Consider the following 26,586-nt stretch of genomic DNA (forward strand, 5'->3'; position numbering starts at 1 on the left):
TCTTTTTGAAAAGGGTTCTTCTATTGTTACAAGCTCCACAATGTAACAATAAAAGAACCCTTTTGGTGCTATATAGAACTATATACAACCTTGTTTCCAAAATTTTACAGATGTTCTGTGAAAATGGAACTAAAAACAAAACACAATGATGTGCAAATCATTTAAACCCTGTGTTTAATTGAAAATAGGACAAAGACAACAAATCAAACGTTGAACCTGAGGAAATGTATTGTTTTTTGAAAAATATTTGCCCAAGTTTTTTGCTATTTTACATTGACATTATTCTTAAACTGTTGCAATATTAGCCTGTAATTAGTTCCACCAGGTGTTTAGCATTACACAACTTTACCAGCCTTTTGTTCCCCCCGTCCCAACTTTTCTGAAACATGCTGCTGGTATCAAATTCAAAATGGGCAAATTTTTTTTCAAAAAACAAAATTTCTCAGTTTCAACATTTGATTTGTTGTCTTTGTCCTGTTTTCAGTGAAATATAGGGTTTAAATGTTTTGCACATCATTGCATTTTGTTTTTATTTACATTTTGCACAGCGTCCCAACTTTTTTGGAAACAAGGTTGTACAACACATTCTTCATCAGTCTGAAGAACCCTTTCACAATACAAAGAAGGAATCTTTGAGAGTTCATGGTTCTACATAGAACCATTTTATTTACTAAAGAACCTTTGAAGAACCATCATTTTTAAGATGGCATCAGTACATTTATATATTAAAATTTTGTTATTTTTTTTCCCTACAGAGCAATTTGCTGTTTGGTTGGAAGCTGTACACGTACAAGACGCTTGTAGACGCTGCTATGGCCATGGTCAGCTTACAGCTTGGCATATTCAATTACGCTGAGGTACGTGAAGCTCTTACTGACAGTTTACTGGTTAAAAGTTGAAAAACTAACTACTATATTTGTCACATGCAGGTTTTGGATTTGAACCCAGTGCTTGGTGCATTCATCATCGGTTCCTGCATCATCTTCATGACGTTTGTGGTACTGAACCTCTTCATTTCAGTCATCCTCGAAGCGTTTAGCCAAGAGCAACGACACCACAAGGTACCACGCAATAAGCCATGGATTTCTCCTCCTCCACACATTTATCATGTATGTTATCCCAACAGTCTAAATGGACACTCGTGCATCATATACAGTGACCCCAAAACGCATTTGGGCGTTTGTGCCTTAACTACTTAAAAATACAACATTATGACCACCTCCTTGTTTCTACACTCATTGTCCATTTTATCAGCTCCACTTACTATATAGGTGCACTTTGTAGTTCTACAGTTACAGACTGTAGTCCACCTGTTTCTCTGCATACTGTTAGCCCCCTTTTACCCTGTTCTTCAGTGGTCAGGACCCCCATGGACCCTCACAGAGCAGATACTATTTGGGTGGTGGATCATTCTCAGTACTGCAGTGACGCTGATGTGGTGGTGGTGGTGTGTTAGTGTGTGTTGTGCTGGTACGAGTGGATCAGACACAGCAGTGCTGCTAGAGTTTTTAAACACTGTGTCCACTCTGTTAGACACCCCTACCGTGTTGTCCACCTTATAGATGTGAAGTCAGAGACGATAGCTCAACTGCTGCTTCACAGTTTGTGTTGGTCATCCTCTAGTCCTTCATCAGGGGTCACAGGACGCTGCTAGCTGTATATTATTGGTTGGTGGACTATTCTCAGTCAAGCAGTGACACTGAGGTGTTTAAAAACTCCAGCAGCACTGCTGTGTCTGATCCACTCAGACCAGCACGACATGATCCTATCGTTCAACACAAGCTCCCTGACAACACTGTAAGAAAAACAGACCCAGACTGGTTTCCACCTCAGTGCTTTACCGTACACTTACAGCAGTCTGGGTGAAGTTCTTCTCCAGGCTTTCTCAACACATCAGTTTGATGCTGTACCAGTTTCTCTGAAACAAATCAAATAGGTCACTTTATTACTTTACGAAGTAATCTAATGAACTTCACTGAACTTCACCAATGGGTAAAGGGTCCAAATACTTTTTGAGGCCATTCTAATTTTAACCAAATTCCCACAAGCTAGTATCCTGTCCAGTGTAGAAATACATTTATCGTTTAAAATAAGCATGAAATAAAAACACTGATTTCAAAATCAAAATCGCCATCCACAAAAAAAATGAAGCATCTCCAAAATGGCAACTTTACAGGAGAAGACAAAATGTTCTCTACCTTTAATGTAAATTAATGTCAAGACATTTTGTTCAAAGCCATTTTGGTGCATTTCTATTGGTCCATTCATCATGCCCATTTCACACAATATATAAATTAAAGAGTGCACTAATGTTTTAGAAATATAAAAATTGATTTTTTTTGTGGACAGCAACAAAATACTGCAATCTGTTTTGGAAATGTTGCTCAGTGACAACCTCAATGTTTGTCCTTGTGATTATACTCTCTTATCCCCAGCCCTCTGAAGAGGAGGAGATTGTGGACCTGATGTTTGTGAAGATCTGCAGCTTTTTTGGAGTCAAGACTAAGAAGAAACAATGAAAAAGAACCATCAAAGACGCACCACCATCTAGACTGGATCAGTGCAGCTCCAGATGATGAATAGCATTTTCTTTTTCATAGTCACATTAATATTCATTCTCATTATCATAGTTCAAAACAACAAACTTATATGGGAAAAGTTTGCCTTTAATTTCTACTAATAAAATACAGTCAGGAAGGGAGAGCATACAGTTTAATTATGTGACAGGCTAACGACTGCTTTTTCATGTTTATCAGAAATGTATCTGTATGCAATGTTTCTGTATGTAGTGAACATGAAGTGTGTTTATCCTCATTAACAATCAGATATGACTACAGTTGGACCTTGCTTTGGGCTTTAACGTTGAACAGATGTATTCTGCTGGTCTCTGAACAGCATTACCATATAGACGCAAACAAGCAGTACAAGTGTCAGTATCAGAAGACATCCTTTAAACTGAATCTCTTTGCTGCTTTTGTTTTTACTCAAAACGCAAAATGAAAAGTCCTCGATATCAAAAAAGACAAGACAATCCCAAACTAGACCTGTAGATTGTTACAGGTGAAGAGAAGAAACTCAAAATTCCTTCCCACTTTAGCCAAGATTGTGTCAGTCCACGCCAGGATTTAAAGTTCATTTCTTTTCCTTTTTGTCATCTTTCTTCGCGGATGCATCACCCTTCTCTTTCTCCTTATCCTTGTCTTTATCTTTATCCTTGTCTTCCTTCTTCTCCTTCTTGCTGTCGTCCTTCTCCTGGCCCTCTTTCTTCTCTGCGTCACGGTTGGCGATTTTGTTGTTGATAAGGTTGTGGAGGGCCACGACGGAGCGGATGAGTGAGGCCAGGTACACCACGAGCATCTGGTCGTTGGTCTTGAGGTAGAAGGCCTTGATGAACTCCTGCAGGTTTACATCTGGTAACAAATTGAACACATCCTGCAGCTGGTAAATGATTTGGTGGTTGATGGGCAGCTTGCCTGTTGCAACCTTCTCCAGGTAGCTCTTGATGTCTAACAACTTGGAGTTGAGGCCCTTTAGACCGTGCACCTGATTGGTGATGCGCTGGGACAGCGTGCCTACAGTTGTGTCCTTGATGTCCCTGTGAGATGCCACAAAAATCAGTGAGTTGTCTTTAACTAGAGAGCACAATTTAAAAAAAATGTTTGGGTAACAAATCAACAAAACTTATCAAATGAATATCCTAGGGTTTCAGTCATGTGATTTTTCTGTTGTGGCCGCCACATTTGGGATCATGTCTGGCTTCGCTGCTCCACAAAAACATTACTAGAGCTGAAAGATGGCTAAAATTACTCACCTCACTTTGGAAGAGAAAAACGTTACCTTGACAAAGTCGATAAAATAGGCTGTGATCCTGATACAGTTTCCCCTGAACTCCTGGTTCCACTTAAACTGGCGGAAAGCTACCAAATCCGTTTTCCTGACATTTATATTTATCTCATACTCAGCCCCTCTCCCTATTTTGGAAAGTCTCTCACAGCATTTAAAGCACAGAAGCCCACCGGCTCTTCACATCAGGGTGGGTAAAGGATGGATTTTCTCCTCTTTATGCAACAACCATGAGGAGAGGAGGGGAAAAAAACTCATCATAGGAGGGTAAGGCCACATCAGCTAATTAACACAGACGTGAACAATGCTAGATAACTTTAGCTAATTTTAACAGCCGAGAGATAAGCAGTCGTTCCCCTAACGGAGCTGCAAACAGCCGGTATAACTTTACTCTCTGTTTCTGGAGATTTAAATGATGTTTGAATGGAGAAACAAACGTTAAATATCAGTCTGAATGTCGTGGGTCAGAAAACTACGTCGTGTTTCGACCGACGTGATTTTGTAAGTTTACTAGTGCAGTTAGTTCAGAGTTCAGCTCCAGTCCTGCAACCCCTGCACTGCATAACTGTGGTTTCCCTGATTAAAATACCTGATATTATTAGCTATTTAATCCCTGCTTGAGCTGAACAAGGTGTGAACAGCAGGGAAAAACACTGAACTATACAGTGCAGCGGCTCCAAGCCTGGAGTTTGAGAACACTGAATTAAGGATCTTGTCATTCTCGGCTTCTGTGGCGTCTTACAGGTGAATCATTCACAAAGCACACTGCGCAGCGGAGTCGCTCCCTGATTCGGTGCTCAAAATGTCAGCCACTATACAGTGTGAGTTCATGTGAAATGTGAGAATATCTTACCGAAGCAAATGCTCAACACCAACTTCCTCTGCCTCCTCAGCACCAATCTCACTGGTAACATGCTCAAACGTTTTAGATGTGGGAGTTCCATCCTACAATCACAAAAGCATGCAGATATAATTAGTCAAATCTTCTAAAACTGAGCCAAGAACAATGCTTAGAACGTGCACTTTGGAGGGCTATTGTGCAATGATAAATACAATGGGTCAATACAATATAACTCCCCAAGTTTCTCAGGGAGTTCAGCACAGCAGGACATGTTCTCTGCATGGTGAATATTGTGATTCTAGAGGGACTACAAGTTCATACTGGCACTGCTTTCTATCGCTATCCTATAATCATTGTTTGTGTTATACAAAATTAAAGAAAGAACTTACATCATGCACCTCCTCCACAGAGATATAGGCTTCAGTTGGCAGCCCCAAGTCTTTAGGTTTCACATCAATGATGACTAAAACCTGTAAAAACAGGTACAGACTTCAAACGATGGCTTTAAAAAGGTATAACAATTGTTTACTTTTGTCCAAGCTGTTCAAGTAAACAACTGAAAACAAAACGGTTCCGTACCGAGTTCGCACAGTACTGCTTCATAAGCTCATTGATGGCAATATCATTCTTGTGCAGTTTGGGCCCAGTGTGGTACCAGCCAACTATTCTTTCTCTGGCTATAAAGGAAACCGCAGATATTAATGGCATTATATTAAAACATGGGCAAATACATCTGTAAACATCTTAAAGGCTAATATCATCAGCAAGTGTGATGCTATTGTACACCAGTCTTACCATTGACTTTCTTGAACATGCCGTACATATTCTCCAGGTAGTCATGGTCCAGGAACCACACAGAATCATCCTTATCATCTTCATCAAACGGCACTGTCAAATAATTTAATAATTAGGTTTAATATTACTAACATATTTTCAGAGGAGGAATAGCATAGAGCAATAATGTTCACATAAAGGTGGACAATATGATAGCATTAAGTGCGTGTATACTAATTATACTCAATATATACTCAATAATCCAATCATGATTGGATTTCTGCAGTTGTCCGATTATTCAAATGATAATGCAAACACCATACTCCAATCTAGAAATCCGATTAAGAAACCTAATTAAATAATCTGATAAAGAGGCTGGATTTTAGCTCAGTAATCAGATTTCTCAGTGCATGTAAACTCTTACTCTGATTTCTTTCTATTTCTTAGTCCGTGCATGTGCGAAAACAGACGGTTCGAACACGCAAGAACAGACGGCGGTACCAGATATAAGCGAGCAGCATTGCCGCGAGACGCAGCAAAACATTTTTGGAGCGGCGCTGAAACCAAACACTAAATAAAGGATTTTAAAATTCTTCATCTTCTAAATATATATGCTCATATTTTCAGATAAAGTAGCGTGATGTTTTTTTAAAAAAAGCTGCGGCATAAAGTTCGAGTTTTACATTACGTTTACGCCACGTCTTCTTCTGCGAGTCTATCGGCTGGTTGTAAAGCAAAAATCTGATTACTGTCTGAATCATGTAAACTTGGAGTTTGCCTATTATCTGATTACTCAAGTGCATGTAAACGTGCTGGATTGGATTAGTGAGAAAATCAGATTTTTTGCAGTTATCGGATTATTAAGTGCATGTAAACCCACTCATTTACACATTACTATGATTTTGTGAGCATTTATTGTCATTACTTGAACACTGGCCAACTGTATGTTTCATTACAAATGGCACAATTAGTCCTTTTTAATTGGATTTCCTGCAGCACAGTGTGTGAATCACTGAATGAAAATCACTTTCGTTTTTATACATGTGGCAGTACTAGAGGTTTCCTGTGTACACTAAAACCCACTAATCCTATCCACAAAGGGTCTGCTGAGCTGGAATAAAAACCTGCAGCCACATTGCTGCTTAAAAAATAAGACTAGCGACTTCTGGTCTGTAACTTCTTGAACTTTAGAAAAAGTAAATATTGTGTATCATGAAAATGTCTTCAAGTATTACGGTATATATTTTCCTATATTGCCCATCCTCACACACACACAAACTCACCTGCAAAGCTGTTGGACACATCAAGAACTTTCTTCTGCCAAGAGCCGAGCAGCACACCCACGACTCGCTTCTGGCTTCCGACTTTTCCAATTCTGTAGGTTAAAAAATTCAATATGTAAACAGTGGCAGAAAAAGTACATAGAAACAGTACTTAAGTAAAAGTATGAGTACTTTTTTGTGCATTTTGTGAAAATAAAGGTATGGAGACAAAAGCATACTTGCATACTTGAGTGAAAGTTAAAAAAAAAAAATCATTAAAACAATCAGGTATACAAAGTAAGCAAGTAAATATTTTATTAACATCAAAAGTTTTCTCTGTTTGGTGGTGTGACCATTACTAATCCTCACACAAAGACAAATTAGCACAACTGAGGGGAACGTGTCTGAGTTTTTATATGCAATATAGATGGTAACAGTGATAAATGTGGAAAAAAATAAGTTTTCTTTAGGGACATTTTGCCTTAAAACGTCCTGCCAGCACCTCTCCACCAAGAATGAATAAAAAACAGATGAATATCTATCATAAAAACTACGACAGCTTTTTGGGCCACTGTTAATAAAAAATAAAAATAGTAGACTTCAAGAATAAAGTCGTAATATTTAAAGAATATTTGGAGGATAAAGCTGACTTATAATGCTGAGGTACCACAAGTGTACAGAAAGTACAGTATGAATTGGGACACAGTTGTCTGTGATTTTCTAATATGATTTTTATCCACAGTTGCAGGCATGTTGTGTTCTCACCAGTGTTAGTAAGTCACTGATCTCTATGGCACCCACTGAAGGAGATGTTACAGACCACTGTTAATAAAAAATAAAAATAGTAGACTTCGAGAATAAAGTTGTTATGATTAAAGAATAAAGTCATAATATTTAAAGGAAAAAAGTCATAATATTTGGAGGATAAAGTGGGCTAACTGTAGGGGGGCTGCCATAACGCGTGGGGGTCTCGGTTGCTGTACTGGCACCAGAGCTCCACTCACTCCTGTCTCTCTGTGGATCATTTTGATCATCATTCTCACTGTCTGTGAAACTTCATGCCCTCCTTGAATGGTGTGGAGATGTAGCCCCCGATAGCTGTGTAGACCACCCTGCCTGAGATTCTCCTTCAACAACACAGACAGACAGTTTCCTCCGAGTCCGTCTGGCTCTTTATTCTAGATAAACACAGTTTCCTGCTCAGCCGTTTCAGCCGGTTCTTATACTAATAACAGGCTGGTGCTGATGTGCAGGAGAGACAGGGAGACTGAGTGTTTCTTTATGGGTCAATCGATGTGAAAGTAGAACTCCACCAACTCACCACCCCTCATTTAACACGAAGAGGTGCTGCCTTCCCTTTGCAAAGCCTTTGGCCACAATATTGCGACCTTTCCTGGTATTAATGCCACTTTAATGCCGTAATTCTACGACTTTTTTCTCGAAAATATTACGACTTTATTCCCCGAAGCCTACTGTTTTTTATTTTTATTAGCAGTGGCCCTAAAACGCCGTCGTATAAAACAACTAACCTACATCTAACTAATCTCATGTAGGTTAATACATTTATGTCCGGGAGCTTTGAGAGGTGGGTGCCTGGTTCCCATCACCAACACTGTGAACAGTTCTGACTCGGCAGGTTTCTCTAGAACGGAGCGTTTCACACCAAACCACTCTGAACGACTCTGTTTACATCTCAACCAAATAATTGAGTAAAATTTTTTGAAAAATCGGTGGAGTCCCCCTTTAGCGCTATATTCGCCATCAAGCTCTTCTGTTCGACTTTTGCGATGTTTTGCGAGCTGCTCTAGACGTGTAACGTTAGTCTGAAGCACGAACCGTTTAATATTATAACATAAAAACAAACGGAAAGAAATAAACCGAGCCAGCTCGATAACGGACATACGGTTCAGTAGCAAGTCACGTAAAACTGGCTTCCATAACCTAGGTGTTTCTTTAGCTGCGGCTCGTTAGCATATCGGAGAGTTGACCGCCCCGTCCCAAACCGCGTACTAGCACACTAAACAGTGTGTAGAAACAGCGCATATAGTATTAGAAGTGCGCTCATTAGTGCAGTATGTGAAGTACAGAAGTGTGTGGTTTGGGACGCGGCGGACAACTATTGATATGCTAACAGATAAAGCTACCTGCCGTTGACAATTAACCCAGTGGCGAGTTTCAAACATAAAACAGCGTTACAGTAACAATTAGTGTAACAAAGCGGTTAAGATAGGGCAGATTTGTGCCGCTGGAGTAACTTAAAACTCACGCTGACTTAGCTTAGCGTAGCTATCTAGCGTCAGCCGGGCTAGATGACACAGCTAGCTTAGCCCGTTAGCCGCGGACGAGGGTGAGTTAACATTTTTCGCTCGTCGTCGCTCCACCGGTGCCCGCTCACCTGTTAAAGTGGTCTACGACGCTCAGCAGGACCAAAGGGTGGACGACCACCTTTTCCACAGCCCAATCCGGCATTCTGGTCAACAGAATCCAAACACTCAATAAAGAAATCCGGGGTTTTTTTCTGGGCTTCAGCACGACAATCAGAGCGATGCGCCGCTGCTGGCTCCTCTCCGCTTCCTTCTACGTTCGGATCTCGGACTCTCAGCACATCGCCGCCTGCTGTTGTGGCTCGTATGTGATCCATATTTACCGGGGGAAAGTACGGAGCCCCGCTGGTGACATCCTGTGTAAATAAAAATAATGCGTGGTCACGACTTAGTAAGTCGTGGGAATGAGATGATTAAGTCATGGCCACGACTTAGTAAAGCATGGGAACGAGATCCTAATGTGTGGCCACGACTTAGCACGCCATGATCTCGTTCCTACGCCTTACTAAGTCACGGCCACGCATTAGGATCTCGTTCCCATGCTTAGAGCCCGGCTGGTGACATCCTATATAAATAAAAATAATGCGTGGCCACGTCTTATTAAAGCGTGGGACCGAGATCCTAATGCGTGGCCTTTTTAATAGACTGTCATTAATTAGTCTGACGCTGATGTCTATTAAAATGATCATAAGCACAAAACACTGAAGGCAAACAATTTCCATTAGGTAGAACTGAGTGGCTCTGAAATAACTTTTTGCAGACAAGCAAAGTTTCAGTTTAAGATTTATTTGCAGCTTAGTTACAAGTTTAAGTTTAATAAAAACTTGCTTTAATCACAGGTTCACAAATGAGTTTTCCTTTACTAAACTGCATCTGTAGGTCTCTGTTCATAAACATAAACACTAGCAAAAACTAATTTACTATAAAATGAAAGTGTTTGTATAAATTCAGAAAAAAGAAACATGCCAGTCACAACTACATGTGTGTACATATTTCTATATTGTGGTCTGTTTACACAAAGATAGGTTTGTTCATCGTTTATGTTGAATAGACTCTCCCAAACTTTTACTCTGCTGCACTGATGTTGAACCGTGTGCTGCACTGGGTCGGGATGACCAACAGGTCAAAACAAGCTCAAAACTAAGTGACCGCTGTGCCCTGATTGGTGTTCTCGCTTTGCGCTTCTTTCGTTACGTTTTTATACACACATAAACCAAAAGGAACGACAGATTTCTCATAATGTGGTGGAGTAAAAAGAGATATTTGAATTTGAAATGTAGTGGAGTGAAAGGAAAAAGTCGCCCAAAATGGAAATACTTCAGTAAAGTACAGATACACGAAAAAACTACTTAAATACAGTAACGAATTACATTTACTTCGTTACTGTCCACCACTGGTCTTTACACCACTAACGGTAGTTAACATTAGCTGTCTGGCTAACTAGCTTGATTACGTGTTTATATTTTAGCTGTGCGCGTAGGGTCGGTTGCTAGGTAACACACACGACAGTTGGTTGTCGACTTCAATCGAGTAAGGCAAGATTTCCTAACTTGAGATAAGAAAAGATGCTGTAAGATAAGATAAGATTCTTAAATTAAGACATGATTTGCTTCTGTAATACGAATATGTAAAAAATCTTATCTTGGCCTGTCAGATCTTAATTTAAGACAAAAAGAATTCTCTGTAATACGGCCCCTGGACACTAGAGGGCAGTCTGGGCAGCGCAGAGTGGAGCTGGAACTGTCACAATTAAATCTGCTACCACTGCTTAAAGAGCCGAGGAGGGCAGAGAAGCCTAAACCTAAAAAGTGTCGTTGCTTCTGGTTAAAATGGCTTAACTAGAAGTAAAATTATGTTCTAAAATCAGCTTGAGTATTTCTTAAAGGGGAACTCCACCGTTTTTCAAAAATTCTACATAAATTCTACATTTCTACTCCAGTGGTTGCGATGTAAACAGAGTCATTCAGAGTGGTTTGGTGTGAAAAAACAGATCAGAAAAAACAAACAAACAAAAAAAAAGTCAGATTTGTTCACAGTGGTGGTGATAGGAACCACATGTCCACCTCTAAAAAATCCCTCAGAGAAAGTTATTACATGATGTGGTTAGACATGTACTGCCTGATGTCTGACACTTTGTTTTATGATAGTTTTGCAATAAGATTTTGGCTTAAAATGTTTTTTAAATCTAATTATTTTAGTTCATTCATGGCAGATAGACACATGTAGGATATTATAAGATAAAATAGTCCCCAAAGAAAACTTATTTTTTTCAGATTTATGATTTTTTAGCATTATCATCACATATAAAAGCTAAAGACATGTGTAGGTTCACTTGTGGTTTTGGATTGTAAATAAAATGGCTATATTTGTGTTGTAGAAATTGTGACCCCTGGTTCCTATCACCACCACTGCAAAAGAAATCAGAGTCTGTAAGTTTTTCTACATTGAACCATTTAGTTTCTCTATAATTAACCATTTCGCATCAAACCACACTCCTTGAGATGTTTACATCTGAAGGGGAGAATTATTCAGAAATTTTGAAAAATTGGTGGAATTCCCCTTTAAAAGTACCAGGTCAAAACTGTGTAAGGTCTGCATTAATCAGAAACCACAACGTGATTTCCTATTGAATTAAATGTCATCTTGTAACTGACAGAATTACTCAATAACAAAAAGTAACAAAGACAGTTTTGAGCAAAGTTATTAAATAACTTGAAAGATTAATAATTTTTATATGCTATTAAGAATCTCTTATGAACTTTTTTCTTCTCTTTTTTCTCAAGGATTTTGGAGTGAAACACGAAAACAAGGTATCAGGGATGGGCTGAACCAGCTGAGTGATCTCTTGATGATAAGTGGAGGTCCCTTATAGAATAAACAATATATGCACATCTATTTGCTCATATTAAGAATCCATGCAATATATGTGATGTTTTAAAACATGTGTGCTAAATATATTTAAACGTCTCATTCGAATACTTAAACAAATGCTGCAATATGCATGTACACCAACTGGCCACTTCATGAAAACCACCTTCTTGTTTCTACAGTTACAGACTGTAGTCCATCTGTTTCTCTGCATACTTTGTTAACCCCCTTTTACCTGGTACCTCAATGGTCAGGACCCCCACAGGACCACCACAGAGCAGGTACTATTTGGGTGGTGGATCATTCTCAGCACTGCAGTAATGCTGACGTGGCGGTGGTGTGTTAGTGTGTGTTGCGCTGGTCTGAGTGGATCAGACACAGCAGTGCTGCTGGAGTTTTAAACACCTCAGTTTCACTGCTGGACTGAGAATAGTCCACCGACCAAAAATATCCAGCCATCAGTGTCCTGTGGGCAGCGTCCTGTGACCACTGATGAAGGACTAGAGGATGACCAACACAAACTGTGCAGCAGCAGATGAGCTATCGTCTCTGATTTTACATCTACAAGGTGGACTGACAAGGTAGGAGTGTCTAATAGAGTGGACAGTGAGTGGACACAGTGTTTAAAAACTCCAGCAGCACTGCTGTGTCTGATCCACTCGTACCAGCACAACACACACTAACACACCACCACCACGTCAGTGTTACTGCAGTGCTGACAGTGACCCGCCACCCAAATAGTACCTGCTCTGTGAGGGTCCATGGGGGTCCTGACCACTGAAGAACAGGGTAAAAGGGGGCTAACAAAGTATGCAGAGAAAAAGATGGACTACAGTCTGTAACTGTAGAACTACAAAGTGAACCTATATAGTAAGTGGAGCTGATAAAATGGACAATGAGTGTAGAAACAAGGAGGTGGTCAGAATGTTATGCCTGATCGTTGTATATATATATACATATATATATATACACACACATGAGGTCATTACATTTTGTTGTTTTTGTTTTTTAAAAGATATGATATGGATTGTGCTTAATATGACAAGAGAAATTAACTAAAAGGATTAAGTAACTAACAAGTTTTGATTTCAGGTTGACTTACTAAATAACTTACAGAACTTCCCAATACATCCAGCATCTATCAGTGCAGTAACGAATTGTTAGGCTTTATTTTTCTCTTTTTGGTTGAAGATAAAAATGCTAAAGTTCAAAAGAGGTGTGTGACCCATCACAAAGCAGTACAAAGTAAATTCATTTCCTATAAATATACTTAATTAGAAGTTAAACTATTTGCATTTAAAACAGTCAGGAAAGTTCAAATCCATTAAAATTTTACTGCAGTGCCAGTAACAGAGTAAAACGACTTACTGTTTACCTCTGCAAAAGGGAATTTTACATTTTTCTTTCAACTGGATAAGAGACAATAGGTTACAGCTGTTCTTATCAACCCAAACAAGTAGTAGGACCTGAATGTCTTTGCATGGATTCTTATGAATCTAGTACACACCTAGTATGAGCCACTGTTTTTGTAATAAATGCCTTTTGATCAGAGACATGCAGCTTTCACTTAGGTGTGTGCACTATACATGTAGGAAAACATTCGCAAAATTTGATGTCCACTTTATAACTGTGATTAAAGCGTCATAAAACTGCTTATCATCTAATTCCCAGATTGCCAATAAAAACGATTACCTTCAAGGGCAAGGCTGTAAACAGTCAAGCCTGTGATGTTAGGATTTATTTATTTATTTTTCTTTTATAGAAAGAGCAATGAACTTTTAATCTGTGACATCAGGCTGAATGCTTGTTGCTCATTAACCCCTTAAATGCCCACAGGCCCAAAGTTTTATTATACATTTATATAACACAAGAATGACTAAACCAGTTTGCACTGAAGCCCCTGTAGTTACTGAATAATTTTAAGTTACTGGGATTTTAAGGGTTAACTCAGAGCTAATTGTACAAGTGAGTGAGCTGAGTTAGGGGGACAAGTGTATCTATTTTTGGGTTTCTGTGGCTCTGTACTGTGCTGCCTTCTTGTGTGGGTGGAACTGAGTAACTAAGTAACTGTACACCTCAAAGTTAACCTTGCTTTTGCGTACATATTAGACAGTATGAGGCCTAGTAACTGTAACTTTTGCCATTTAAACTTGAAATGTAAATATAATCTGCTCATATCAGTATTGGGAGGGATGTAATAAGGGCTGGCTATCAAAACTCAATACCTTTATGATACTAACCGAATTACTTTAATACTATAGAGTATCAGCAAATTCTGCTACATGCAATGCTGTAAGTAGTCAGACTCAGCACCCGTGAACCAATAAACATGCCTGTTCTAAAACCCTGGCTGCTGATTAGCTGTCTAAACGACATTCTGTAAGCATGGTATTAGCATTAGCTAACAAAAGTGAAAGGGAAAAAAAGTATTTAGATGCCACAAATGAGTAACATCAGCACTTCCAAAGCAGATGCTTATAAACTGCAGCTTCAATACGTTTACAGTAAAACAGAATCAGCTTTTTGCAGCATGTGCTTAAATTTTTTTTTGTCCCACAAGGTTTTGAGGGTCCTTCTGATGGACGTGCAATTTCAAAATCCTCTGTAAACTTTCAGTGGGATTCAAGTCAGGAGATTGGCGGGCCGTGAACACCTTCACCTTGAGTTATTTTGGCCATATGTTTGCAGTTGTTGTCTTCTGAAACACCCACTCTTCTCCCTAGATTCAGTTTCTTGGCCACTGAGACTAAATTCTCCTCTAATATGTCCCAATAATTGCTCTATTCATGTTTTCCTTGAAGCTGTGCAATGCCACAGTACGTTTAGAAGAGCCCCATATCATGATGCTCCCACCTTCATGCTTCACTGTGGGTGTGGTGTTCTTGAGATCATAGACACGAGCCTTCTTTCTCCAGACATGACGAGCTGCATTATTGCCAAAGTGTTCTGTTTTATTACTTCTAAAAATCAGAGTATATTGTTCCAAATAGTTCAAATGCGAATTTTAGATGTGCATCTTAATGCTTCTTATTTAGTTTTCCAAAGGGCTTAGGAATGGAGATGATTGTGCTGCAGTTCAATGCTTCATGGTTAATAGTTCTTCACAGTTCTCTGTGTAACTATTGGTCTTGTTGCTTTTAGGTCATCCTTCAACTTTTTTGAGTGATTACTGCCTTCTCCTTAAACTTCCTGATCATTAATCCCTGTCCAGGGACGATTAGCTGTGGTTCAATGAATTTTCCATTTGCATATTATCAGATCAGTTTGCTGTTAGAGACGTTTAAGGTCTTCGCTATTGCTCTGTAATTCTTTCCATTCAAGTGTTTAAAATTGCCGTACCTTTGAACTTTAGGAAGCTCCTTCACGTTCACCATGATTGCTCCTTGTTGTGTGAAATCTTCCCAACCAAAGGCAATCTGTTATAAAGCAATATATAGTATGTAGAACTTGCTTTATTTTTATGTAACATTTACATATGTTTTTAATACAGTGTCTGCATACTTATTTTTCCCTATCAATTTACTTTTTTGTGTCTTTGTGTATGCTTATGAATACATACACTGATCAGGCATAACATTCTGACCACCTTCTTGTTTCTATGCTCATTGTCCATTTTATCAGCTCCACTTACTATATAGGTGCACTTTGTAGTTCTACAGTTACAGACTGTAGTCCATCTGTTTCTCTGCATATTTTCTTAGCCCCCTTTTACCCTGTTCTTCAGTGGTCAGGATCACAATGAACCCTCACAGAGCAGGTACTATTTGGGTGGTGGATCATTCTCAGCACTGCAGTAACACTGATGTGGTGGTGGTGTGTTAGTGTGTGTTGTGCTGGTATGAGTGGATCAGGCACAGCAGTGCTGCTGGAGTTTTTAAACACTGTGTCCACTCACTGTCCACTCTATTAGACACTCCTACCTTGTCAGTCCACCTTGTAGATGTAAAGTCAGAGACGATAGCTCATCTGCTGCTGCACAGTTTGTGTTGGTCATCCTCTAGTCCTTCATCAGTGGTCACAGGACGCTGCCCACAGGATGCTGTTGGCTGGATATTTTTGGTTGGTGGACTATTCTCAGTCCAGCAGTGACACTGAGGTGTTTAAAAACTCCAGCAGCACTGCTGTGTCTGATCCACTCAGACCAGCACAACACACACTAACACACCACCACCACGTCATTGTTACTGCAGCGCTGAGAATGATCCACCACCCAAATAGTACCTGCTCTGTGAGGGTCCATGGGGGTCCTGACCACTGAAGAACAGGGTAAAAGGGGGCTAACAAAGTATGCAGAGAAACAGATGGACTACAGTCTGTAACTGTAGAACTACAAAGTGCACCTATATAGTAAGTGGAGCTGATAAAATGGACAATGAGTGTAGAAACAAGGAGGTGGTCATTATGTTATGCCTGATCGGTATATATTCCAGTGGATATGTACACTTTAAGTATATTAAATAACAAAAACAAAAATGTCTGAATACTCATTTCCCCTCACTGTATGTGTGCAAAAAGTAAAAAAAAAAACAACAGCAACAAAAAAAACAAAACAGATATCCTAAGCAGAGATATTCTAAGTGGAATGAAGTATTTCTTCAAGGCATGTAAACAATCTTATCACATGTCATGCCAATACCTTAAAATAAACAACAGTTTTCTTGTTTTCATTGTTGTCTAACAGCTCAAACCTGCTCGGTTTCTGGCGCTGACACAATGCATTCATAAGAATATCATTACACTGCATAATGATTCAGTTACATATAGCCACTCAGAACACTGTTGACTACAGCAGTGTTTCTTGATCTTTCACAGCCCTGCATAGTTTCAGCCATTCTCTGCACACCTGATCGAGCTCATAAAGGAGCTGATAATCAGATGATGAGCTGGTTCAGTTATGTGGAGACAGTGTGTGGTTGGGACTGTGTGGGGCAGTGGGTCCCAAGGAGCAGGATTAAGAAACACTAGACTATAGAAAGCTAATAATTCTACACAACCAATGGAATCATTCATTTAGAAATATGCAGTGATGCAATCCAGTCTTAAGTTTTAGCTGATGTCATCAGGTGCCTGGAGCGTTATGACAAAACATCAACTGATGTGTTGTTTTAATATTCCGTCCAACCACTATTACAAGGAAAGTCTGTTAGTCTGTTGAGAACATTGATAGCGTATTGATGGATCTGAATTGTCTGAGTTGAAATTGGTCTTCTAGCTAAGAAATAAGGTTGATTTGCAAGACAACAGTTGACCGTCTTTTCTTATGAGTTAATACTATCACTGAGAACAATGTGCAATATTTTTTCTATACAATGTGCAATATTTCTATGTTTTATGTCTTTCTTTGCTATCTAGTATGTCTATGTGGAGTTGCCTTTTATGTTATATTTATGTATATTTTTGCACATTGGAGTTGGAGAAACGCAGTCTCGTTCAGCTGTGCACGGCTTGTTGTGCAGTCTGAATGACAATGAAGTTCACTTTGACTTTGACTTGACTTGGCGAAAGACTAGAATTGCCAAAACTCTTAAAAATAAAGGTGCCTAACTGGTTCCTTGCTTGGAGATATGGTTCAAGGAATGCAGAGAACATTTACAATATATGTGGGGGTTCTGTAGCCTCTTTCTGCAGGCCCCCTAGTGGCCACTTTGCCAGTGGAGTGGAAATAGACTGGGATGTTTACAATCAAATAAAATATTTTCCCTGTTATCAGATTAACTAGGACACTGTTGTCCCTCTGTGTTGAGCTGCTAGAGAGCAACGAAGAGTGAAGGGGGGAGAAGGCGACAACCCCCTACTGAGAAAACAATTAACATTAAATCACAATCAAACCACTTTTCTAAATGTTTACCTGCTTGCACACCTATGAAGATGGAAATCCACTTTCAGTTTTGAAAATTGTACATCACCATATATTCCATTAACGTTGTTGAGGGGAAACGAACGTGTACCTGCTACTAGCTGCTAAATTTCCTGCAGGATCAATAAACTATCTATCTATCTATCTATCTATCTATCTATCTATCCATCCATCCATCCATCCATCCATCCATCCTTAGCACACCTGATCCAACCCACCAGCTAAACATCACACACTTCATGAGTTTGATTACCGAGCTGTGCAGAGCAGTGGGTCCCCACTACTGGAGCTGAAAACTCCTGCACTACAGCAACCTTCATACTACTCCCCTGAAACACACTACGCATAATGATATAACCTTGAAGACATTTTGCTGCGTACCTGAGGAGCTTGACAAGCTCAAAGAATTCATTTATTCATGAATGGCAAAATGTCTTCAAGATAAAATCAAGTCCTGTTGACTTTCTAGATAGTTCATTGACATGAATGACTGAAAATCCTCACAGAACTGTATGTCAGAGCTGTGCAATATAGAGATAAAGAGGCTGACATTACACACTGGATAAGGATGTTTTGAAGAAGTCCCCTCAGGAACCTACTACATGTCTTACTCTGAAAACATGTGCTGGACTGTTTGCTATTGCGAGAGCCGTCTTCCTTCTCCCATTACTGAAATACCACAGTTCCTCCAAAATGGTGACTTTACTGAAGGTAAAAATGTTCTTAAAAGGGAAGCCAATTGCTTCATACTTTAATCGTTGACATGTGAACAAAAACATTCAGAGTGGTTTGATTTGCTATGGCGCATAGTAGAGAAACTTGGATTTCTTGGATTTTTTTGGTGGTGACAGGAACCAGGGGTCGTGACATCTACAACCCAAATATAAACATTTTATTTACTATCCAAAACCACTAGTGAACCTACATATGTCTTGTGTATGTTTATGTTTTATATGTAACATTGATAATGGTAAACTAGTGGTCAATTGGAAAAAATAAGCTTCTTTTGGACTTTTTCACCTTACAGCATCCTGCAAGTGCCTCTCCACCATGGCTAGATCTTTAAAAAAGACTTTTCAGGCCAAAAGAGTTTCTCAAAACTATTATAAAACAAAGTCTCAGGCACCTGCAGATGTTTGTAACCATTTCATGTTACAGGTTTTTTGTTAGGGACCTTTTAGAGGCATTAACACTTGTATGGTGTTGATGTGTTTGTTACTCAGGGGTCTGGTGGACCCACCACATTATTGTTTTTTTAAATCAATAACCATTTATGTAAAAATACCAGATGTTTAAAATATCACAAGGGTCCAGTGTAGGGTTCTCCTTTAGCAGCTGTAGCCAGTCAGCAGCCTGTCCATGTTGTCCACCCTCACACACACACACACAGACACACACACACTAACAGCAGGCCATGTAGGAGGAGAACAGAATGAAGGACACAGCACCTCCACACTTTTATTCCCCGCAGGTTCAGCCCAACACCACATGTGTAATATAAATGTGTGGGGGGTGAACAGTGTGAAGGCACTGAAAATGGGTTATTTTATATGTTCTTCACAGGAAATGAGCAAAGGCCAAGAAATCTGAGGTTGAAATAATAATAAATCGCAAAATTTTTTATAAAATGGATCCCACAGACCTGAACACCACACAAGGGTTAAACAGTTCAGACATCTGCTTCCTATCATCACCACTGTGAACAATTCTGGCTCGGTAAGTTTCTCTAGAAAGTTCTCTAGAAAGCAACATTTCACTTCAAACCACTCTGAATTACTTTGTTTACATCATGATTATTTAATTTTGGTGGAATTCCCCTTTAACATTAATTGTAAGTTAATGTAAAGTTATTTTATTTCAGCATTTCTATTGTTCCACTCATCATAAAATGTTTTGACAATGTAACTTAGCGTCTTTAACTTAGCGTTTAATTAAAATTCTGTGTCTGATTGTCTTATGGTTTTAAATTAATATTCATAGTTTCTTCTATCAATGTTAAGATTTATCATCTGTAAAGCACTTCGAGCTGCCACTCGTGTGAAAAGTGCTCTATAAATGAAGCATAATTTTATCATTATTATTGTTTTTAATAAATATTGCATTATTAAGTTGATATGAAGAAAATTCTGCCTGTGCTCTTATATACATTTATGTAGTGTGACGTGAATGTTATGACAGTCTTATTAACAGAGTGTGGCCCCATAAGTAAAAAACCTCTTCAATGCATGTTTATATTATCTAAGCTGAATTAGTCCTACAACAAAAATACACTGTCATTTAAGGCATGTTTATAAACAAATGTCTCATTGAGTTTTCTGTCAAATTCTTATGCAATGCCACCTGCAGCCAGTGATGAAATCTGGTATAGTTGTAGTGACTTAACCGTCGTCCTGCTGAACAATGTGGCAACTGTAATACTGCCAGACCATGTGCTTCCTTTGTAAACACAGGATCTCTGATGGTGGAAAGTTGTTGTCACACACAGAAACACACACATGCTGAGAAAGAGCGAGAGATGTTTTTCAGTGTGTTTTGCTGCTTAATTTCTTCTGTGAGTAACTACTAAAAAGTAGCACATTGTCACACAAAAACATCGTATATCAACCTCTGTCAATTTAAACTTTTTGTGTATTTTCAAAACTCCAGTCACTCTTTGCATTGTCTTAAACTTTCATGATGAACGCACTAACAGAAATTGTCCAAAAAAAAATAAAAATTACATAGACTTCCATTATATTTTCACGTTTTTTTTCTTCTTCTCTAAAGTTACTATTTTGGAGATTTTTTCATACAAATTACTTAGTTTGTATTTGTATTTTAAAACTTAAAATATGTATGTAACAAATATGTGATACATATGCATTTATATATAAAATTAGATATGTAATCTCTTGCCATATCCTTTTTTTAGTTAACACCAAAAAGTTATCAAATGCTAAATAATATGCTGTAATTATTCTATTTACAGGCATTTCATGTTATCTCTCTCAATATTTGATCAGCACTTTTACAAATATGATGCATTTTCTTATGTTACTTTTATTTCTAACTTCATATTCAGTGTTATACAGCTTTATCTCATGATGGAATCACCTACAGCTCTGTCCATCATTTTGGACACATCAAAAAAATTCCTTCTTTTTTTTTACAGCTTCCGATATATTAAGTTGATATGAAGAAAATTCAGGCTTTGCTCTTATATGCGTTTATACAGTGTTACATGAATGTTATGACAGTCTTATTAACAGAATGTGGCCTCATAAGTAAGAAATCTCCTCAATGCATGTTTATATTATCTAAGCTGAATTAGTCCTACAACAAAAATACACGTCGATAAACAAACAAAGAGTCTCACTGAGTTTCTGACTGCATATTCAGTGTTATACAGCTTTCTCTCTCATTATGGAATCACCTACAACTCTGTTCATCATTCTGGACACATCAAAAAATCCTTCTTTTTTTACAGCTTCTTACATATTAGATTGATATGAAGAAAATTCAGGCCATGTAGGAGGAGAACAGAGTGAAGGACACAGCACCTCCACACTTTTACTCCTCGCGGGTTCACCCAACACCACATGTGTAATATAAATGTGTAGGGGGTGAACAGTGTGAAGACACTGAAAATGGGTTATTTTATATGTTCTTCACAGAAAATGAGCAAAAGGCCAAGAAATCTGAGGGTGAAATAATAATAAGAAATCACATCAATTTTTATTTTGCTAAACATTGAAAATGGGTCCCACAGACCTGAACACCACACAAGGGTTAAACGATTCAGACATCCACTTCCTGTCATCATATTAGGTTGATATGAAGAAAATTCAGGCTTTGCTCTTATATGCGTTTATACAGTGTGACGTGAATGTTATAACGTCTTATTAACAGAATGTGGCCTCACAAGTAAAACACCTCTTCAATGCATGTTTATATTATCTAAGCTGAATTAGTCCTACAACAAAAATACACATGATTTTCAGGCATGAATGTTATAACAGTCTTATTAACAGAATGTGGCCTCATAAGTAAGAAATCTCCTCAATGCATGTTTATCTTATCTAAGCTGAATTAGTCCCTACAACAAAAATACACGTTGATAAACAAACACAGTCTCACTGAGTTTCTAACCGCATATTCAGTGTTATACAGCTTTCTCTCTCATTATGGAATCACCTACAGCTCTGTTCATCATTCTGGACACATCAAAAATTAGAAGTAGAAGTAGAGTTTTAGCACAATAACAGAACCATTTCACGCGTCTACCCGCAACGTTTCTTCTTCATTTGAATGAAAAAGTGATCCCAAACTTTTGAACGCCAGTAAATATATTAGGTGTATAAAAAGCGCGTGCTATTCTAGTCCTGCGCTATTTTCGCAGAGGCCGCGAGCGCTGAATAGAACTCCTGTTTCGTTTGTTTACCACGTCAATCATGTGACTGTGGCTCCGCCCACCGCTCATCCTCGGCGACGCGCCTGCGTGGAGTGGGCGGGGCAGCACGAGACCAACTCAACGCTCTTATACACAAACACACATTCACACACACTCACAGTCACAGACGCGTACAGTTCTTCTCGGTTGACGCAGCTGGCCGAACGCGGAGCACTGACAGTGTGACGGACGCTGTATGAATGGTGAAGGAGGTCTGTGCACGTGTTTACGTTTGTTTCTCGTCAGTTTTGGCCGCAGGCTCGTGCGCGTTTCCTCTCGGGCTCGGAGCGGAGCGGCACTGCGATGCCCTCTGACTTCAGCTCGCTGTTCAGCGCGGATCTCGACCTCCGTTCCCCGAACTCTCTCTACTCCAAAGGTAACTCGACTTTCTGATACTTTTTCCCAGCTCCGTCACTCCGACACGGCGCTCTCCTTCTCCAGCAGCCCTGGGGGCGTCTGTTCTGCGCTGTTTTAGTCAGTTCTGTTGTTCTATGTCAGTTAAAGCTACACGAACGCTGTGCTAAATGCGTGACACCTTCCTATTCGCCAGCTTCTTGTTCGAATGTCCCCGTTCCACCTTAAATGGAGCCTCCGCTGCGTTCTGGCTGCCCAGGCGCCAGAGCGAACTGCTGCACCATTTAAGGTGGAACGGGAACATTCGAAGCAGAAGCTGGCGAATAGGAAGCCTCGTTCGAGGGGATCAGATACGAGAGGAGTACGTTAATAGAGTTTAGCTTAAAGGGACTTCGTGGCTCACTTGCCTGACAGGCCCAACAGCCTCAGCCAGCTTTTTGTCACAGAAACCACTGCACAGTTACAAAAAAAGATGGTTCTTCAAGTTTTCTTGAGTAAAGGGAAGGTTCTGTTTAGAACTGTGAGTTCACTAAAGAAGAGGTTTTTCACTTTGATGGAAAACTGTGTTGTACATGGTTCTGTGTGTGTTGTATACAGCACCAAAAAGGGGTTCTGCTTTTGTTGTGATGCAATCTTGTAAACTCCTTTTGGTACTACATCAATGTGAAGAACCATTTAAGCATAAAACAGTGCTGTACAGCACTCATGGTACTGAGAAACCCTTAAAGAACCCTTTTTTAAGAGGGTAGAGCCACCCTCAGAGCCCTAGTCTCAGTCATGGGAGGCAGGAGTAAGTAAGAGCCCCTCAACATTTCTGTCATCAGTGTGTGAGAGAGAGAGGAAGAGAGGGAGAGAACTAGATAAACAGAAGGCTTTTCCGAATCCCTTTATGCCGAAGACGTTGGGCTGTTTTGAATAATGTTTCTGGCTGACCGCGGCCTGTTCGGAACCCACCCATGCTCGTATGCAGTGATGTTCCAGTGACCTGGGTTCATTTGCTATTTGCAAAACTCTACTGTTGACTCAAAGGCAGAAATGGAGTGGGTGACTGCACAGATTACGTGTTGTGTAAAGGTAATGTGTAACCACACTGTTGGAGAATAGCCCACTCACGGTTTGAAATCGCAAAGAGGAAGGGTTGAGTTTTGTGACCTCGTTTTATTATGATATCCACACGTCTCCTGGTTTATATGTACACACATTTATCGTCTAACCGACTTTGTGAAAACTCACTGTACAACCTCTTGTCAGCTAAAGTTAAATAGCTGCGCAACTTCATGCAATTTGAGCAAGATTAACACTTTTTAATGCAAGCAACCTGCACATCTCCGCTACAAATGGACATATAGACTATGTTTCTATTGTTCACCTACAGCAGCGTGTGTGAATAGTATAACGTACCTTTTAATCAGACTAATTCCAACAAAAGAAAGAGGCTTGTTGTAACAGTTGCTAAAACTCTGTGTAAATCAATGCAGACTCATTTCATTCAGTGCCGTTCTGTGTCGTCTCGACCAGATGAGCTTTCCAACCTAAACACAGCCAAATAAATATGGCTGCTGAAAGGAGACTGTGTCAAACACGGCACGTTTATTTTTGACCGCAAAGTGGTAGAGCTAATAACAGAATGATAAAATGTACATAGATTTCATTTACATGACATCTGTAGTATGGTTTTGATGAGTCCTGCATAGAGAACTCTAAAAAATGAACTGAATTTACATGGAAGGGGATATGGACTCCACTCTGTTCACTGGGAGGCTTAGTTGTAACACTGTGTTAGCTAGTGTGGAGGCTGTATATTAGCCTGGTTAGCTCTCACTGTGTGTTATTTTTTCTAGGTGGCAAGAAAATGACTTAAATAATGTAGTTGTGAGTTGTGTATCCATATATAATTAATCGAAAAAGCACATATGATGAAGGAAGTTACTTTTATGGTACAACTTGGACATGTTTAACTACCTAAGAAGTCCATGTGACAGTTTACTCCACGTTACATTAGAGAGGCACTGATCATGAATTTTTGCGGACGGTTCTGATTTCTTTATAGCCGAATTGGCCAAAGGCCGATTTTTATTAGCCTTTTTTAAACTGAAGCTCACACTGTATGGGAAAGTGAACACATTAAACACAGTAGCTCATTCCAGCATTTCCAGTGTTTTCTGTTGGCCAAAGTTAGTTGCATACATAAAATTATTTGCTCTTTCATGGGAAGACTAGCATTTATCTAGTATATTTACCTTCATGACCAAAAAAAGGGCCTGTTTAAATGAAATTAGATAAAGCACTAGATTGAAAGTAACTTAATTGTCACTTAACTTTGTCACGTTATACATCATAAAATTACAGCACAGATCAGCCATATTAACAGTTTAGACAGTTAGAGTTGCATTGGATGCTTTTAAACTCAATAAGAGTTCAGAATGGCTGGTCATATTTGAAACTAAACTTTGTTAATGAAGGTTTAAGTTCGGGCTGATCAGTCTGATCCAAAGTTTGCCCCTGAAAGCTGTTTCATTCACTTGTTATGTTAACCGGAATTCCTTGTCAGATCTCCATGTCAAAGACAACAATAGAGAACTCCCCGACATGTTTCTCCTGAAAATCTTTCTTTATTTTGCCGTTATGTTAGGAGTAAAGTTAGTCATGCAGGATTCGCAGCTTTCCACTAAGGCCAGATTTTTCTGCATTTTCAATTTCCTGTGCACTACATGTTCCTCACCTGGTTTATAAAGACGTGATCCAGTTTATGTGTATCGGTCTCAACAGTTTGTTGCTGTAGTTTGCAATTAGTCCTTGGGTTTAGATTAGATTTTGTGTCTTAACTCAGGGCTGTTTAGGTATCTTCTTGTAGGAAGGGACCTTTTGCCACTGACACTGATTTAAAGAAGCTGAAAATTCCAGTAACAAATAATATCAGAAGGTGTTATTTTATGTTGTCAAACATTAAACAGATTCCAATAGTTATACTACTTAAACTAACTGACAAGATTGTGAGTCAGATATGAGTTTTCACCTGTCACATTTTTAAAAGTCAAGAAATTACCAGAACTTAATGTCTTAAATAATACAGGGTGATTCAAAAAGAATCTATTTTAAAATGATGTATTTCACTTGTAAATCATTACAGAACAATGCAGTGAACTGTAAATGGTTTAAATGAGCATAAAGTTTATTATGTCATTGTACAAGTGCTCAATATGAACCTCCTCCAGCTGTACGGACAACATCAACGCCACAGTCAAATTCATCCCATACTGGATTGAGCATGTCGGGTGTCGCTGCACTCACGGCTCTTTCAGTGCGATTTCGGAGATCATCCAGTGTTGTGGAACCAACGACGAACGCTCTGAGCTGTTGGAGCTTCACTGCCCACGAAAATCACGCCTGACGGATTCACTCTTATTGAAGTGGAGAACGCAGAACTCTTTCTGCTCAGGGGTCGCATCTCCTCTCAGACTGAAGGGAGCCATCTTCCGGTGACAGTCAGAAACTCTATGAGCCCCTCTTTCAGTTGGAATGTGATTGGTTCCTAGGCGCCTCACGGTTGTAAAAATATGGCGCTTTGAAATCGGCTGAATCTTTTTTGAACTACCCTGTATAAATATTGTAGCGCCAATGCATTCGTAGTGGTTGTGCTGTTGTCTTATTTCTTTTTCATATGCTCTCTTCACAAAAAGCTGCTGTTATGCTAAAGGCTAAGTTTGGATGCACTTTATTTTATTATTTTAACCATGATGATGTTTTGAGTTTGTTTTAGGTTTACCAGTTTAGCCTGTATTTCATTGATAAAATTGAGTAGCTGATACAAACTTAGCAGCCTCTGTAAAGAGTGGTTTAAGAACCATGAAAGTCCTCAGAAATTAACAGTGTTCCTTATGTTGCAGGTATATGTTTGTTATACTGAAAGATTCAACTTTAAAGCATTATTGGTGCGTTACTGGGGGGATTTCAGCCAATACAGATAACTCTGTGGAAGCTTAGTATTGCTAACCAACATATTGGTTGTTCACTGCCTTCTAATAATTTTACAG

The 26,586-nt window shown here is 39.2% G+C and overlaps 3 protein-coding genes across 5 annotated transcripts in view; 2 read left to right on the forward strand and 1 right to left on the reverse strand.

Annotated features, from left to right (window-relative positions):
- Positions 1 to 3,028, forward strand: part of pkd1l2b (polycystic kidney disease 1 like 2b) — a 37,177-nt gene extending 34,149 nt beyond the window's left edge. The window contains exons 30-32 of the mRNA XM_036585956.1: positions 756 to 857; positions 930 to 1,061; positions 2,436 to 3,028. Coding sequence (XP_036441849.1) covers positions 756 to 857; positions 930 to 1,061; positions 2,436 to 2,519 — 318 coding nt within the window. The 3' untranslated portion in view covers positions 2,520 to 3,028. The remainder of the gene's footprint in view (positions 1 to 755; positions 858 to 929; positions 1,062 to 2,435) is intronic.
- Positions 2,649 to 9,326, reverse strand: psmd7 (proteasome 26S subunit, non-ATPase 7). Its single transcript, XM_036586790.1, has 7 exons — positions 9,116 to 9,326; positions 6,742 to 6,833; positions 5,480 to 5,572; positions 5,264 to 5,361; positions 5,074 to 5,154; positions 4,697 to 4,788; positions 2,649 to 3,595 (listed from the first exon to the last, which is right to left on the reverse strand). The coding sequence occupies exons 1-7, from the start codon at positions 9,187 to 9,189 to the stop codon at positions 3,133 to 3,135; spliced, it is 993 nt and encodes a 330-aa protein (XP_036442683.1). The 5' UTR covers positions 9,190 to 9,326; the 3' UTR covers positions 2,649 to 3,132.
- A 12,941-nt stretch (positions 9,327 to 22,267) lies between these two features.
- nfat5b (nuclear factor of activated T cells 5b) overlaps positions 22,268 to 26,586 on the forward strand; it is a 59,105-nt gene continuing 54,786 nt past the window's right edge. For all 3 annotated transcript variants that reach the window (XM_036586816.1, XM_036586815.1, XM_036586823.1), the window contains exon 1: positions 22,268 to 22,574. In XM_036586816.1, the coding sequence (XP_036442709.1) occupies positions 22,502 to 22,574 (73 nt within the window). In that variant the 5' untranslated portion in view covers positions 22,268 to 22,501. The remainder of the gene's footprint in view (positions 22,575 to 26,586) is intronic.

The sequence above is a fragment of the Colossoma macropomum genome, unplaced genomic scaffold, assembly GCF_904425465.1.
Source record: "Colossoma macropomum unplaced genomic scaffold, Colossoma_macropomum, whole genome shotgun sequence".
In the NCBI taxonomy this organism is placed as follows: Eukaryota; Metazoa; Chordata; class Actinopteri; order Characiformes; family Serrasalmidae; genus Colossoma; species Colossoma macropomum.

What these genes read in the sequence shown, in the direction of transcription:
- psmd7 (XM_036586790.1), bottom strand. Translation starts at nt 9,189, where the DNA reads ATGCCGGATTGGGCTGTGGAAAAGGTGGTCGTCCACCCTTTGGTCCTG. An exon ending in GTCGTAGACCACTTTAACAG is followed by an intron (nt 6,834 to 9,115) that starts GTGAGCGGGCAC and finishes TTTAACCTACAG; the next exon opens with AATTGGAAAAGTCGGAAGCC. An exon ending in AGCAGTACTGTGCGAACTCG is followed by an intron (nt 5,155 to 5,263) that starts GTACGGAACCGT and finishes CTGTTTTTACAG; the next exon opens with GTTTTAGTCATCATTGATGT.